Source organism: Parasteatoda tepidariorum, chromosome 7, assembly GCF_043381705.1.
Source record: "Parasteatoda tepidariorum isolate YZ-2023 chromosome 7, CAS_Ptep_4.0, whole genome shotgun sequence".
Classification (NCBI taxonomy): Eukaryota; Metazoa; Arthropoda; class Arachnida; order Araneae; family Theridiidae; genus Parasteatoda; species Parasteatoda tepidariorum.
This window is the reverse complement of record NC_092210.1, coordinates 35280366-35294915: the sequence shown is the minus strand read 5'-3', so window position 1 is coordinate 35294915 and position 14550 is coordinate 35280366. Positions and strand designations below refer to the sequence as shown.

Here is a 14550-nt window from a genome sequence, read left to right as displayed (position 1 = left end):
AGTTCAAATTATAAGTAAAGGATTTAAAATATTAGTGTCTAAACTATCACTTGGCTTCAAGTATCTATATTTTATTTAAATGTCACTTTCATATTTTTCATTGAATTTGTGCTGGAATTAAAATATTTTGAGAAAGTAAAATTAAAATTGAAAACTAGTAACTTATGCTTTGTAATGTTTTTTTATGTGTTATTAATGCTCCAAAAAGTTCTGGCTTATTTTAAAATGATATTTTTTCTTTTCTAGTTGTCGCTTCACAACCAGAATTTACAGAATTGATACCAAATGCCACCGTAGCAATTGGAAGAGATGCTGTTTTACAGTGTACTGTAGACAATTTAGAGAATTATAAGGTAAATGCTTTATGTTAGTCACTAACATTTTCTCCTTCAAAGCTGCAATATATTTTGTCAGTTGGTATTTCCAATTAAATCTCTCTAGTTTGATTTATTTAACATAGCGGCTAGAGGGAATAAAGTTGAATTTGGATGTGCAACACTGTATTGTTTACGCTGCAGACAAAAATGCTTCTTTATTTCATTACAAATTTTCTATCAATTTACTTTCTAAATCATAAATTATCAACAAAAAAGAGAAAATTTGCATAATTAAGCTGATACTTATCTTTTTAACTCCAGAAACCATTACTTATTAGTCAGAATATTAAAAAAAGCATTAATATATTTTTTCCAATTAGTTTCTAACATGATCACCGCAAAACAGAATCACAGCCAAACAAGCGTATGAAAGAAAATTTTCTTTTACTGCAGTATAAAATTACAGTGTTTATTTTTTTAACGGAAATATGATTTAAAGTAATTTTAAGTTATTTTTTAATTACACTTAACATATTGGCTACACGAAACAAGCATTTTTTTATTTTTCAAGTCTGATGTGAAAGCTCTTGTTTTTATAGTTTAAAAAAATATTTTGGTCTGTTTAATTCATTGATAATACAATTTCCTTATGTTACCAAAAATTTAACAAATATAAACTTAAAATTACCTAACATTTTATTTGTAAAAGCATTTTTGTAATCTACATGGGGTATAAAAAATTCATTTTTTCCCCAATTTTATCAATTGAATCATCATGATTTCAAGCCGGGATCCTTTTTTAATAATTTTTTTAGTTTATTTCTAGGCATTTGATAAGACTAAATTAAATATTGTATGAAAATTTAAACTTGAATATAATTGGGTTAAAATTTTTAAGATGAAGGCTTATATATTTTATATATTTCAGTTTAATTTTGTGTTGAAATTTATGAAATTCTTAGTTTTTTTTCTTTGGTTTTTTAACAACAAAGAAGCAAACAAAGAAATCATCCTTTACGTTGATCACTTTATTCTATAATATATATATATATATATATATATGAGAAAAAATCGGTTAAGCCCCCTGTTTGCTGCCACTCAGCAACCCCGATGATTGCTTCACATTAATTGTGTTTTCTTTGCAGAAAAATATTTTCTAATAAAGTTATAATTATTCACTTAACATCTATGTACTAAACGGAATTCTGTTTGCTTACACTTTTGCCTCCACTTCTCACGTCCAAATATTTTTATCTATTAGTATTATAAATATTGAGACATGTTGGTGAACAGAAGCATTTTTTCTAATTTATCATTTTTTTTAAAAACAACATTTAGATTGATATAATATTATATTGTTCAAACAAATCTGAGGAATTCACAGGCGTAAGTTAATATTTTCGCTTATCAAACAAGAGGATATATTTACTTGTATCTCATTGTGTATGATGCTGATCATTAACCTCTAAATCATTTAACAGATCTTACCATGCTCTAAGGTTCCGTGATAAAATGAACAAATTTTATCAGATATTTAATGAAATTGTAATTTATTGTTAATTTAACCAAAATAATAACCAAAGAACTTAGGGAAAGTTTTTTGTGCATTTTGTAGTTCCCATGGCGCCGGAAAGATGGAAAATTTCATGATATTTAGTTAGCTTTGACCAGATTTTTTTTTTCTCAGAGTAAGATAAAATCTCAAATGAATTAATCTCTTTACATCTCAAGATGTGAATAAGATGAGTTGTATTTGAATTTCAAATGTTTGGTGTTTTGTCTTTTTAAACTATTTCATTGAAATAAGCACATTTTTTTCGTTTGTAAAATTGAAAATGCGCCTTACTAATGTAATTAGGTAGTGTCGTTCATAACTGTGCTAAATTTTCATTTTTAATAAAGAGTTTACTTACAAAACTTATTTAATAACTAATTTATAATTCTTGACTTTTTGAAACTAAACACAATGCTCTGATTTTCGTATTTTTAAATATGCTTAAACTTTTGAAACAAGCTGTATTGGCTTTAATTTTGAAATAAATGCCTAATCTTTTATAATTTTTTGTACTGAATTATTTATATTTGTAAACTCAAACTTCTAATTTTTTGTGCCAAATTTAGGTTTCGGGATTTTCAAAATTTTTTAATGTAGTTTTATTATTTGAAGTTTATTGAAATAGTGGAACATTAATGTAAGCTAGTGTTATTTATCAAGCGAAAAATTTCAGTCAGTTATCACGTAAGTTAGTGATCACGCGAGTTAGTTATCATAGCTGAGTTAGTTATCACTTGAAAAATTTCAATAGAAATAGGAACNCTGGACTAGGTTCAAAATTACAAGGCTACGGAATGGAACATTACTAGTCGTAAACTCAAAAATTGGGAAGTCTGTTCAACGACGGTTATAAAATAAAATAAAATAGAAATAGGAACTATGCTTAAGTAAACGAAATTAGGCATGAAAGGAAAATTTAGTTTCAATATAGTTGATAACCTAAAAATACTTTATTTGACTTATACATCAAAAATTAAATTTTTTTAATCATTATTATTGTACAGGATAACTTGTTTGACTGTTTCTATGACTTACACTATCAAGCCATGCCAAGCCTTTTTTGCGCTTTATAGCACAAATGTATTGTCTAAAAAAATTTAAAGGAAATATCTTTCAAAAGAATATAATCACTTAAAAATGTACTCTATAAGGAGCTCAGGAAAATTTTGAGATAAATATGAGAAATATCTAAAACGAATGTAACACTTACTTCCTGTTCACCGTGGAAAAAACTGTTACATTTACGGATATTGTCAGGTAGCGTGCCAGTATAAAACTTTTTATTTCATAGAAAAATAATGTTATTTGAAGCGCCTGTTTTAGGTAGATAAGTACTTTTATTTTGACAAAGTATGATATTTTAACAACAAAGCAAAATAAAGAAACTCTATAAAATAATTACGTTAGTCTAGTGGTAAATGCTAGACGAGAGCAGCATGCGTACGACCAGTCGATGCTGGGAATGAAACCCGTAAAAAAAGTTTGGCAAATTGACTTGCCAAATAAAAGATATCAAAATAATAATAAAAATCAGGTAAAGTATCAATTTGACAATAAATTCTAATTATAGTTTTATTTATTTGATATGTAAAGCAATAAAATAATTGTTCGAAAGTAAGAGCAAGTAAAGGAAATAATCTTAAAATGATTTGAGCGAGGTAGAGTCATAGTATAATAAGCAAAACTGTATGGCGAAAACTAGATTTTGAACTGACCGTTAATTCTGTATATGATTAGTATAAAAAACAGAGGAAAACTGTTTTGTTGACAAAACAGCCTTAAGTCTTCCAATATAAAGGAAATTCTGTAAAAAAATGTATTAAAAAAAACGCTATTATTTTTTTTTACAGTGAGCAAATAAATTAGTTTTCTTAATAGAGTTTTAAAACTAAAATTAAAATAATAATACATATGCTAAGATTATGCAAAAAAAATTAAAATTGCTCTGCCTAAAACACACAAAATTAATAAAATTACTACATTGCCTTCTTGAACATTAAGATTTATTTTATCTTAATTGAATTCTAAAATTACTTTTAACTGAGTCAGAAGTGTTAAGATTTTATATCACATTTAAAGCCGTATAATGTATAAATATAAAATAACTGAGCCAAAATTATTGCAGTAAGATAACGTAATATTTGTTTTGAACCATAAATTGTCTTAAACCATGCATTTGCATCAGTATAGCTATTCTCCTAATGTATCTTACAAACAAACGAATATGAAAATAGGATAAAAATAGAGACATAGAAGTAATATAAAGATATAAAGAAAAACTAATATATATAAAAAAATAAGCTAAAGATAGTATAACTATACTATTGTACTAAAACAACGTTTACTATATTTGTTCTGAGACAGAAATTATACATTTATATCAATATAACTATTTTTACCAATATATCTGAAAAACAATGACACCAACTAATAGAAAAATAAGATCAAAATAGAGATATATTAAAAATAGCATGATATATTTTTAAGTAACAGGTGTATTCCTTTCCAATATTTCAGAGTTTTGGAGATAAAAATACAGATAAATATGCATTTTAGTAAGGAAAGATAGAAAACTTTTTTCAAAAAAACGTAGAGAAATATTTGCATTTCCTTTTTTAAAATCCTAACTTTGTTAGATACTCGCTCCCCTGGCTGGTTTTATGAAACTTTTTTTCTATTTTTCCCAAAGGTGTAATAAGTTTGGAAATTGGCCACAAAGGCCTTGTTCGGGTTTCGCAACAGATTTTTGAAAACGTTTTATTCAAAATTTTTGAAACTGATAAGCATAATCTTTCTTTTTCATTTAAAAATAGAACAATTTCGCGAAATATGCCTTAGTTTTTTCTTTTATATTTTTCTTTTTATTATATTAATGGTAAATAGAGTTTTCTAAATCTTTTAAAAACAATTATTTTAAAAATTAATAGCTCGTCAAGTAGTTATTTAATTTATATTGAGCTTGTATACAAAAACTTTGTAAGGATGATGTATATTTGTAGGTAATTTGCATTTTAGACTTATAAATGCTTCTAGGTTTTATATAATTTTATTTGGAAAAAAATTACACTAATATAAACATACTCAAATATTTTAGACCAATTTGATATTTTAGCTTAACAAACTTATCCAAGTGACTTAATTATTAACAAAATTAATGTTTTAATTTCCTCAACAAAGATTGAAGATTTGAAGTTTCTAGATCCGAAAATATAAATAAATGCATGTATTTTATTTTTAATATTCAGTCTAAACTTATAAGTTGTCTAAGCATAGTGATTTCAGCTATATTTCAAAAACCGCAAGTTTAATTCACAATTTAGAAATATAAAGCAAGTTATAGAGTAAATTAATCGTTAAATGTCCTTTATAAGTATCTAAACTGACGTTTCCCTCGTCTGCTAAGAGTGTGCTGAAGTATATTGTTAGAATTTTATTCAATATGATTAAAGAATTATGAAAAAAAAATATTGTAAACCTTGGGCTAAGCATATACAAACATTTAGAAAAAAGATAAACGAGAATAAAAAAAGTAATATTTTTATCAAATGGAAAACAAACTACACTCACAGGAGAATTAAAATAATCAGGCATAAAAATCGAAAGATCAGGTAGCGAATTACTTAATCATTATAAACTAAACGGATCTAATACAAAAGTAACACATTCCAAATTGTGTTAATTACATATGCACATACTAAATGCTGATACGAACAGACAATTCGTTGATTAAAATATAATATTTGCAGGCCGTTGTAAACATTCGTTAAAAGTAGTAATTAAAATACTTTGGAATTTGAGAATTATAAATAAAGGAGTTTCAGGTCTGTATTTGTTTAAGTTCCTCTTTATTCTAGCAGTTTATAACAATGCTAAAAGTTGGATAAATATTTATGTGTTGTTGTCTTAAACACATATTTATGATGAATAAAAGTAAACTAAATAAAATTACGTTGACAGATTTGCTGAAATAATTCATAGATAACCAAATAATGATGCTAAAAGATGTATACTATGCTTCAGTATAAAGTTCAATGTGGCTCTTAGTTAACGTTTATAAGGCGATTATAGAATTTTAATTTGTCATTTAAAGAAGGTACTTATACATTACGTAAAAGATAATGAAATTTCATAAAAACTTCCTTTTAAACAATTTATATCCAGCAATATTTTTAAAGAAAAAATAAGGTATATTATATTTGTAATATATTAAGCATATTCATAATATATTCGCTTTTGTAATATATAAGATAACTTATTGAATATGCTCAAAGTTAAGTTATCTTTACTAAAATAAATCCTTGTTATTTTAGTTGAAATGCGTGTAAAATTTCGAATTTAGGAACGAGGTATCTCTTAATGACTAGTTTTCTCATTTACCTGATTTATTTTGAGATTTTATTGGAATCTTATTTTATGAAACACAAGGAGATATAACACATATTGAACAATAAACACCTCCAAGCTATTCCTATTTTCGCATGAGCTGTCACTGACTGTCAGAATTTTGAATGACTTTTTGAAGGATATTTTGTAGAAAATTCAGAAAAAAGCTGAGTGTAATGGAATGAGAGGTGAGGTTACGGGAAAACCTACCAGTTTTTCACACTCCTGCCCAGATCTTAGAGGATACATCTAACTTACAAAATGCATAGAACATGCAAATGCATGTCGTAGAGTTCGAAGAAGAGAAGAGAAGTTCAAAATGAAGAAAAAACAAGGGAAAATTACAAACTAATGAAAAAAGAGAGAAAAAGAAAATTAATAATAAAAATAAAAATAACAAAAACTGGAAGAAAAAAAATCAGAAAAAAACGATAGAATTCTCTTAAAAAATCCGGAAAATAAAAGATATAATCTTTTTGTCAGCCCACACGATTAGATCCGCAATTATTGTTAAAATATTATTGTTTTTCTCAATTTTCTTCGTGTTTTCTGTATTTATCAATAATGTTACATATATATANCATATATATATATATGAGGGGGAATAGTGACTGATAAATAAATGTTCTCTAAAATTTTTAATTGCAGTGCATGACCGGAAGATATTAAACGATTTTTTTCTCATAATTTTCCTATTTTTATGTTGGAAATTTCCAGATTATAGCATTTTGAAAATAAAAACTGCAGGTTCTTACGCCTAAGCCTGCTGTGCACTCATACCCATGGTTAGTAAAATGAATACAATTGACGCAATGCACTCTTCCAGTGAACACGAAAAAACGCGAATTATTTTCTGTATTTCAAACGCTGTTCGTAAGTCAAAAGAATACTCGTAAAGTTCAAAATCATATGATGATTTGAAGATTTCATGTATATACTCGAATATAGCTTACTCTTCTTTTTTACATGCTTCATGTATTAAAATTAAAATTCTAAAACGAAATAAATAAACATTCATGAAATTTTTTTATATTATTCTTTAATCATACGTCACGCCGAAATGACTTATATACTTCATTTCGCATGGTTTCGAAGGTCAAATCTTTCTTTTTGAACTTGCAAGTTATTTGAATGTGCCCACTTTCCGTTTAATTGCACTCGCTCTTCATCTGTCTAAGCCCACTCTTTGGCTAAATGCTGTTTCCTTTAATTTGTCACGTCGAAAGCACCCCCGCAAATATTTATAAAATTAAATCGTAGCAAATCAAATAAAGAATATTTATAATAAGATTATTCTTTATAATGCGTTGATGTAGCGAAAAGCCTAAAAGAAATAAGTATCTGCAAAGGAGTTAAAAGGAAAGAAGAATTACAGAAAGCAAGTGGCTAAATATAAATAAAAAATGTCATACAATTAGATAACAAAAATCGTTTAGAAGAAATAAATATAATATGTTTGCTGATAGCTTTATTGTGTAAAATAATTTGAAAAAGTATCGTGTTAATTTTCAGTGCTTCTATATATGTTAAAATAATATCACTTTAATAATAATAATAATAATTAGAAAAATCTAATCTCCAAAATCCACAATAGAAAAAGAAATTCATAAAAATCGTTAACGAATAGTATTGAATTTCTAAAAATATATATATTGGATTTGCTATTGTATAGGCAATAAAAATAAGAAGCAAACAAAAGCTTCTAATTTCGAAATAAATTGGAGTTTTAATGCCAAAAAATTCTATTCATATGGCAAAAATACATCTAAACAAATTAGTATTTTTATTTCATTAACACGTGGTGGAATATATAAAAGTTCAAAAGAATCAATGCGTCTGGTGACTGATTCTTGTGATACCTTTCTTGTAAAGCATATTCCGTAAGAGTTTATGAAAACTGATGATAAAGCCTGAAATTTATTATAAAAGTACATATTTTGTTGTTCAATTCCAAATTTAGTTCATTTTGTCAATAAAGGGATTATGAAACTCTATGGACTATTTTATGAAATTTTACATATATGAAACTTAATATACGCACATTGTACATTATTTTACGTTCACTTTATTCTCTTTTTGTTAGATTTCTTTTACTCGAGGACAAAGAAACTGTAATTAATACGTCTGTGAGTCTAATTATATCAGTCATACACTATTAATTAATAACTAATTATCAACATACATCAAATATTTCAAAAAGGGAAGATGCCGTTTTTATTTTTTATAAACTTTTTACTACAAATTTTCTTTAGAACATCATTGTACACTCATGTTTAGATTTAATATTTTATATTACATACTAAATGTGAATAATGTCATTAATGTTTTAGGTTGCTTGGATTAAAATGGATACACAGACCTTACTTTCTATACACAAGCATGTTATTACAAGAGATAAAAGAATAAAAGTGACGAATAATAATTTACAGTGGAACCTACATATCAGCAAAGTAGATGAAAAAGATAAAGGATATTACATGTGTCAAATTAATACTGAACCAATGGTTAGCCAATTAGGGTATTTAGATGTCATGGGTAAGAATATTTTGTTTTCTTAAAGCAATATTGTTTGCTTTTAAATGTTTATTTATTTTATAAACACTTAAATAAAATAGATTATATTCAAAAACTAACAAATGGTGTTTCTCAGTTTTTTTTAGAAGTTCAAAATTAATGAATTGTTTTTTAAATGTATTTGTAACTGGAGAATATATCTGGAGAAGGTCTTTAACTTAATACCGGGACTACACTGTAAAAAATTCCGATTCAAGTTACAATAAAGTTTTACTGATAAAGGAACCTGAGATATATCGTAATTTTTACAGCGGCATTTACTCTAAAAACGATGAATTGATTAAATAAATATTGCTGTAAAGTTTGCAATTTAAAAATTTCCCGATCAATATGAATTTTGCGGATGATGTACCCTTAACGGCTGTTACTTGTTACCGCAAATTGGTCCGAAATTTTTTACAGAGCAGATAATTTATTCCGGGATTTCGCAACATACATTGTGTATTATAAGAATTTGAAAAATCTGAGCATATTGTTAAACATAATAATTTGCTCTACATAATGCAAATTAAGTACATAGCTGAATAAGGCATAGTATACAGCGCAACTCATTACTAAACATTAGCGTTTTCTATATAACGTATTAAATGACCTTATAACCCTTTTAACTAGATTTCTATGATAATATACAATTAAGAGATTGACCCAATGCCGGATAAAGTCGAAACTTTAATCAAGGCAAGAAGAGTTCCATCCAAAATTTAAAATGTGTATAAAACATAGAGATTTCAAAATTCATTGCTTACGAAATAGTGATTTCTTATTTTTGCTTTATAAACAAACAAAAGTAAACAAAAGCAAACTAATATAACGATTTGGCTAATAATGCTTAAATGAATCGAGAAAAATGAAAAAAAAGGAAATTTCAAAACAAGTATATGCACTTTATAAACTGAAATATCTGGGAAATTTGCAATCATTATCGCCACCTCTTTCTGAATGCAATTTATTATTGCGTAAAAAAATACTTAAATAAATAACCTGTCCTTTTCTCCATTAACTCTTAATATCGTTAATTATTTCGCCCTACATTATAAGAACCAGATAAAATTACGGTAAGAAGTTCCGGCACTTTGGGGGCATCATTCGTTAAATCCATTTTACCCTAAAAAACAGTTTTATCATAAAATATTGTACCATTATCTTAATAATAATATTTCTTTAATTTAGACTAATTTCATGTTAATTATTACCGTAAAAAATTCGGTATATCATATTTGTTTGTTAAGTAACAAAATTCCACTGAAAATGGATTTTACGGTAAAATGTACCTCCACCTTGAGAGACAGTAATTTTTCCGGAATTTCATCACGAAATTTTTACTACATTGCATGCATTTAAAAGAATTTGTTTTATCAAAATGCAAGCAGAACTGTCCAGAATAATATAAGTGCAACCTGATGACCACACATTCTTCGGGATAATATATTTTTATCTAGTTCATTTTTGAGGAGTACATACAAATGCTCTTCTTTTCCACTACTCCCCACTTTTTTTTCAAATCGCAACTTTTTTTAAGGAATTTTTTGCTTACTTTCTTAGAGCTTGTCATTAGTTTTCGTTAGCTATATCTTTTTGTAACTAGATTTAATTTATTGAGAGCCATTCATTTAGTTTTAGGTTTGAATAATAAAACGCAATTTCATTCAGAAAAGAAAATTGCATTTTCACGACCCAAACTCTATAAATATTTTTATTGCTGTAAAAGTAGAAATATTTTATATTTCCACTGCTTAAATAAATTTTCTTAAGCAATCATTTAATGTAAAAAAATATCTATTAAGCAATGAGTATCTGTTATTTGTCTTCTAAAAAAGAAATGAATTATGCATGATACGAAATACAGATGTCTTCATTAAGACACATTCTCTACCTTGAAAATACAATTTTCAAAGTATAGGTTGAAATGCATGCTTTATTCAGAAATACTACATGTTTTATAAATAAAACCCTGCAATGAAAAGTGTATAAATCAGGTTATATAATTAGGTGTCGTATTTTTAATATACAACTTCCAAATACAACTGAATTGAAGTTGCATTAGTCTTATTCAATGTACAATCTTATCCTATCATCAATTCTCATAAACTCGAGTTTCACATTACTATAATTACATTCTAGGAAGCTCAACGACTTTGTCTAATCCATATCTAGCGCATGAGTTCACGTAAGCCATTAAGGAAAATTGCCTCTTATGTTGAGATATTCTTGTAAAGATAATTTTTTTTTTTTGCCTTTTTGCATTTGCCATGAAACAGATTTAAAATCAGATAATTCAGTAAATTTCACTTAATTAACATTTATTTATATGTTGTTTATAGACTTAAATTCTATACGTAATAAGAAGATATTAAAATTTAAAAATCGTCTGCTTAAGAACATTTCCTCTCTCAAGACAGAATTCTCGCGCGTTTACTAAGTGTTTCGTGACTAACTTCCATTCTTTAAAAGACGATTCGAACCTATTCGTCCCTTCTGCCTCCTCCTTTCTTTTTACCGCTTTTTACCACTCTTCTCATTCTCAACGCAGGAGCTGAAAAGTACTGGTATTTTTTTTCGCAAATAAGGAGAAACGGTCGCTCTTCAATCCGGACCAACCGTTTCGTTTAATTTTCTGATAGAGCGGACCTCAAGGTGGGAGAGGGGAGTAGGCAACGGAGGGGTGGTTAAGTTGGATGTAAGACGATAGAGACGAGAGGGAAGTGTAAGGGTGTGGGGAGGAAAAGAAAGAGGTCGTGGTTTTTATTCGATGTTTGATTTTTTGCCGGACTATATATTTTCTCTTTTTTTTTCCATGGTGATACAAAAAAGACGGTAAGAAAAATGCTTTCATTGAGGTAAGGACGTAGACTTGGAATAAAAAGGATTTAAGTCAATTTAGAAATGACACTAACATTCTTTTGGGGGTGTATTGTGAAATATGTTTTTAAAAAGAAACTGTTGAATGGAGATCATATTGCAAAAGCTTCCTTTGGGGATTGTGTTAACTTTTATAATTAATCTGAAATTTTGCACTGTTGAAAATGAAGACCAGTTTAATTTCCTCTTTTAACAATTCATAATGTATATTATTTTGTAAATAAACATATCTATAACTAATGAAAATTTAAAATTATTTTCTTCTCGTTCCTTTCTTTTTTTCTCTCTTTTCTTTTCCTTGTTTTATCGCTAATCTTTCACTTCCTCGTCTCCTTTTTTTCTTCCTTTTCCTTTCACTCCATTCTCTTCCTCTTCTTTTCTTCTTTTTTAAATAAGAATTAAAATTTTATTATAAGAATACATTTTAACTACAAATTAAGAAATTATTTAAATTGAATTGAAATTAATTAATTAATTAAAATTATTCAAATTTAAAATTAATTAATTTTGAGCTGTGGTAAATTGGCGAGTAGTTGGTGTATTTTGTGTTGAGTCGAAACTAAATAAATTTTTAAGAATAGAACTGTAGTTATCACAATACAATTAAATAAAATTGACTAAATAACAGTTGTTTGAAATAATTAGAGCAAGTATACTACTAAAATGTGCCAGATTTTAAGCAAAATATTTTTTTCAATGATGCAATAAATTGGCTCTAATGGGCATGAAAATTTATGTTGTCAGTAAGAAACAAACCAAAATAGAATAAATAAATAAGTAAAACTATAACAGGGGAAAAGTAAATAAATATAACTACATACGCAGCAAAAAATTTAGTTTACCTCAAATAAAGTTCTTTGTAAGCTTACTCCAAAAAACGCAAAATTTTGGTGGAAACATTATTGTACAAAGATATAAAGTTTCTTAAAAATTAATTTAGGGGATAATTATCAGCATAACAAATAAATTGTGCCACTTTTATAGATTTTAAATATCATTTTTTAAACTAATAACATCCAGTTAAAATAGCTTAGTAATTTTTCGACGAAAATAAATTAAAAAATAACAAATGAAAAAAAATAAATAAACATTGTTTGAAATCTCATTTTCTTGCAAATTACATAACAATTTAGTCCTTCTTAAAAGTATTTTTTCTAACACGAGTAATGAAACTGAAGTTAAACGGAAAAGGTAAAAGTATATGCGCTTTATTAGCACTTAACGAAAAATATTTCGAAAGTAAGTGATAAATTCGACTAAAATAATGTCCAGTAGTTAAGTCTAATAAATTTAGGAATATGAGTTCTGTATAAAATTTGAAAAAGCTTGATTGTTGAATGAGTCACTAAAATTTCTTTTTCTGTCTGTATCTTATGAAAAAAAAATATTTGCAATATTAAGCAAACTAAAACAAAGTATTTAATTTCTCTGTATTATTTCATGATGCAAATATTTATTTTCAATTATTTTATTATGCAAATAATTTCTAAAAACGCTTTCTCGATTAGTCGATGACTATTAGACTAAATAGTGTTATTGTTTTGTTTATTAAAATTTCTAGCCAATTTTTTAAAATGAGTATTTTAAATGATTTGAATTGCCTTAAATTTCTACATATTTAAATGCTTTTTCAGTTTTAATTATCTAAATGCTTATCGTAGAAAAAAATAGCTAAAAACATTGATTAAATTTTAAAGGTTTAAAATTAATTCAGATTGAAACTTAAAATTTTATGAAGTTGATAAAATCGAAACTAGTAAAAATTAAATAAAATGGAAATGCAAAAATTAAATAAATGAAAAAGTAATCAGAGTATAAGGCAAACTACTGCGATTTTAATTAATGGTAAAATCGTTTTAGATTATTGTTGGAGAAATTATTCATCAAAACATGTTTAGTTATCAGAAATAATTAGTGAGCGCAAATTTTTTTAAAAATTTTATCTCATTATTTACATTTAGCGCTTTGAAGTATATATTTATATTTCAAGCATTTAACAATCAGCTATTAATTTGTCAAAGTATAATTTCTTTTTAAATATTTTTGGAGCATTTATCATTTTTTTCAAAATCATGCGTTCTTTCCTTATTAAAAAAAGTACAAAATTGTTAGATTAATTCAGACAATCTAAAAAGCATGTTAAAATATCATGTAACAAAATTCTGTAATCAAATTGGTAATGTTAGTATAAATTAAAATTTACAAGTTTAAGTATTTAAGGAAAAGAAGGTTAAGTTACAGATTAACTTAATGGAAATTACGTCTAAAAGTTAATTTAATTTCGTATATATATATATTCCAGCAATAATTAAATTTAGATCATGCTCGATATTTTTTATCATAAAGCGAATCTGAGTTAAAAATACAACGTTAACTATTATTTTAAATTAACAGAAATATGAAAAATTTCATTCAAATTTTTTTTATAATGACAATATATTTGATATTTGCTAAGTTGAAATAGTTCTATCCATTATAAACTAGACTTAATTATTACTCATCAAATCTGTTTGCATTATTATTTTGCGTCAAAAATTAAAAATAGTTAAAAATTGAAATTATTAGATCAAATTGCTGTATTTAAAATGTAAATAATTAGAATAAACTTCTTTAATATTAATGCTAATTCTCCGTCGATTCAATAAATGAAATTCAATAAAACTTAAATATTCAGCTAATATAAATGAATTGCACCATTTTATAACTTAAACGTTATTGAAACATTAAAATAAATATTTAGTAAATGTCACTTTTTCTTGATACATACGAAAAATAGCACGTCGCATGTATTAAATAGAAAGTTATGTTTTCTTTATTTTTTATAGTATTTTGATGATTAGTTTTTTTTTTTTTTTCGTTAAC

At 26.1% G+C, this 14550-nt stretch overlaps 1 protein-coding gene across 2 annotated transcripts in view; it reads left to right on the top strand.

The window, feature by feature from the left end:
• LOC107449399 (lachesin-like) overlaps window positions 1-14550 on the top strand; it is a 207836-nt gene that overhangs the window by 161134 nt on the left and 32152 nt on the right. For both annotated transcript variants that reach the window (XM_016064910.3, XM_016064909.3), the window contains exons 2-3: window positions 247-353; window positions 8586-8790. In XM_016064910.3, the coding sequence (XP_015920396.1) occupies window positions 247-353; window positions 8586-8790 (312 nt within the window). The remainder of the gene's footprint in view (window positions 1-246; window positions 354-8585; window positions 8791-14550) is intronic.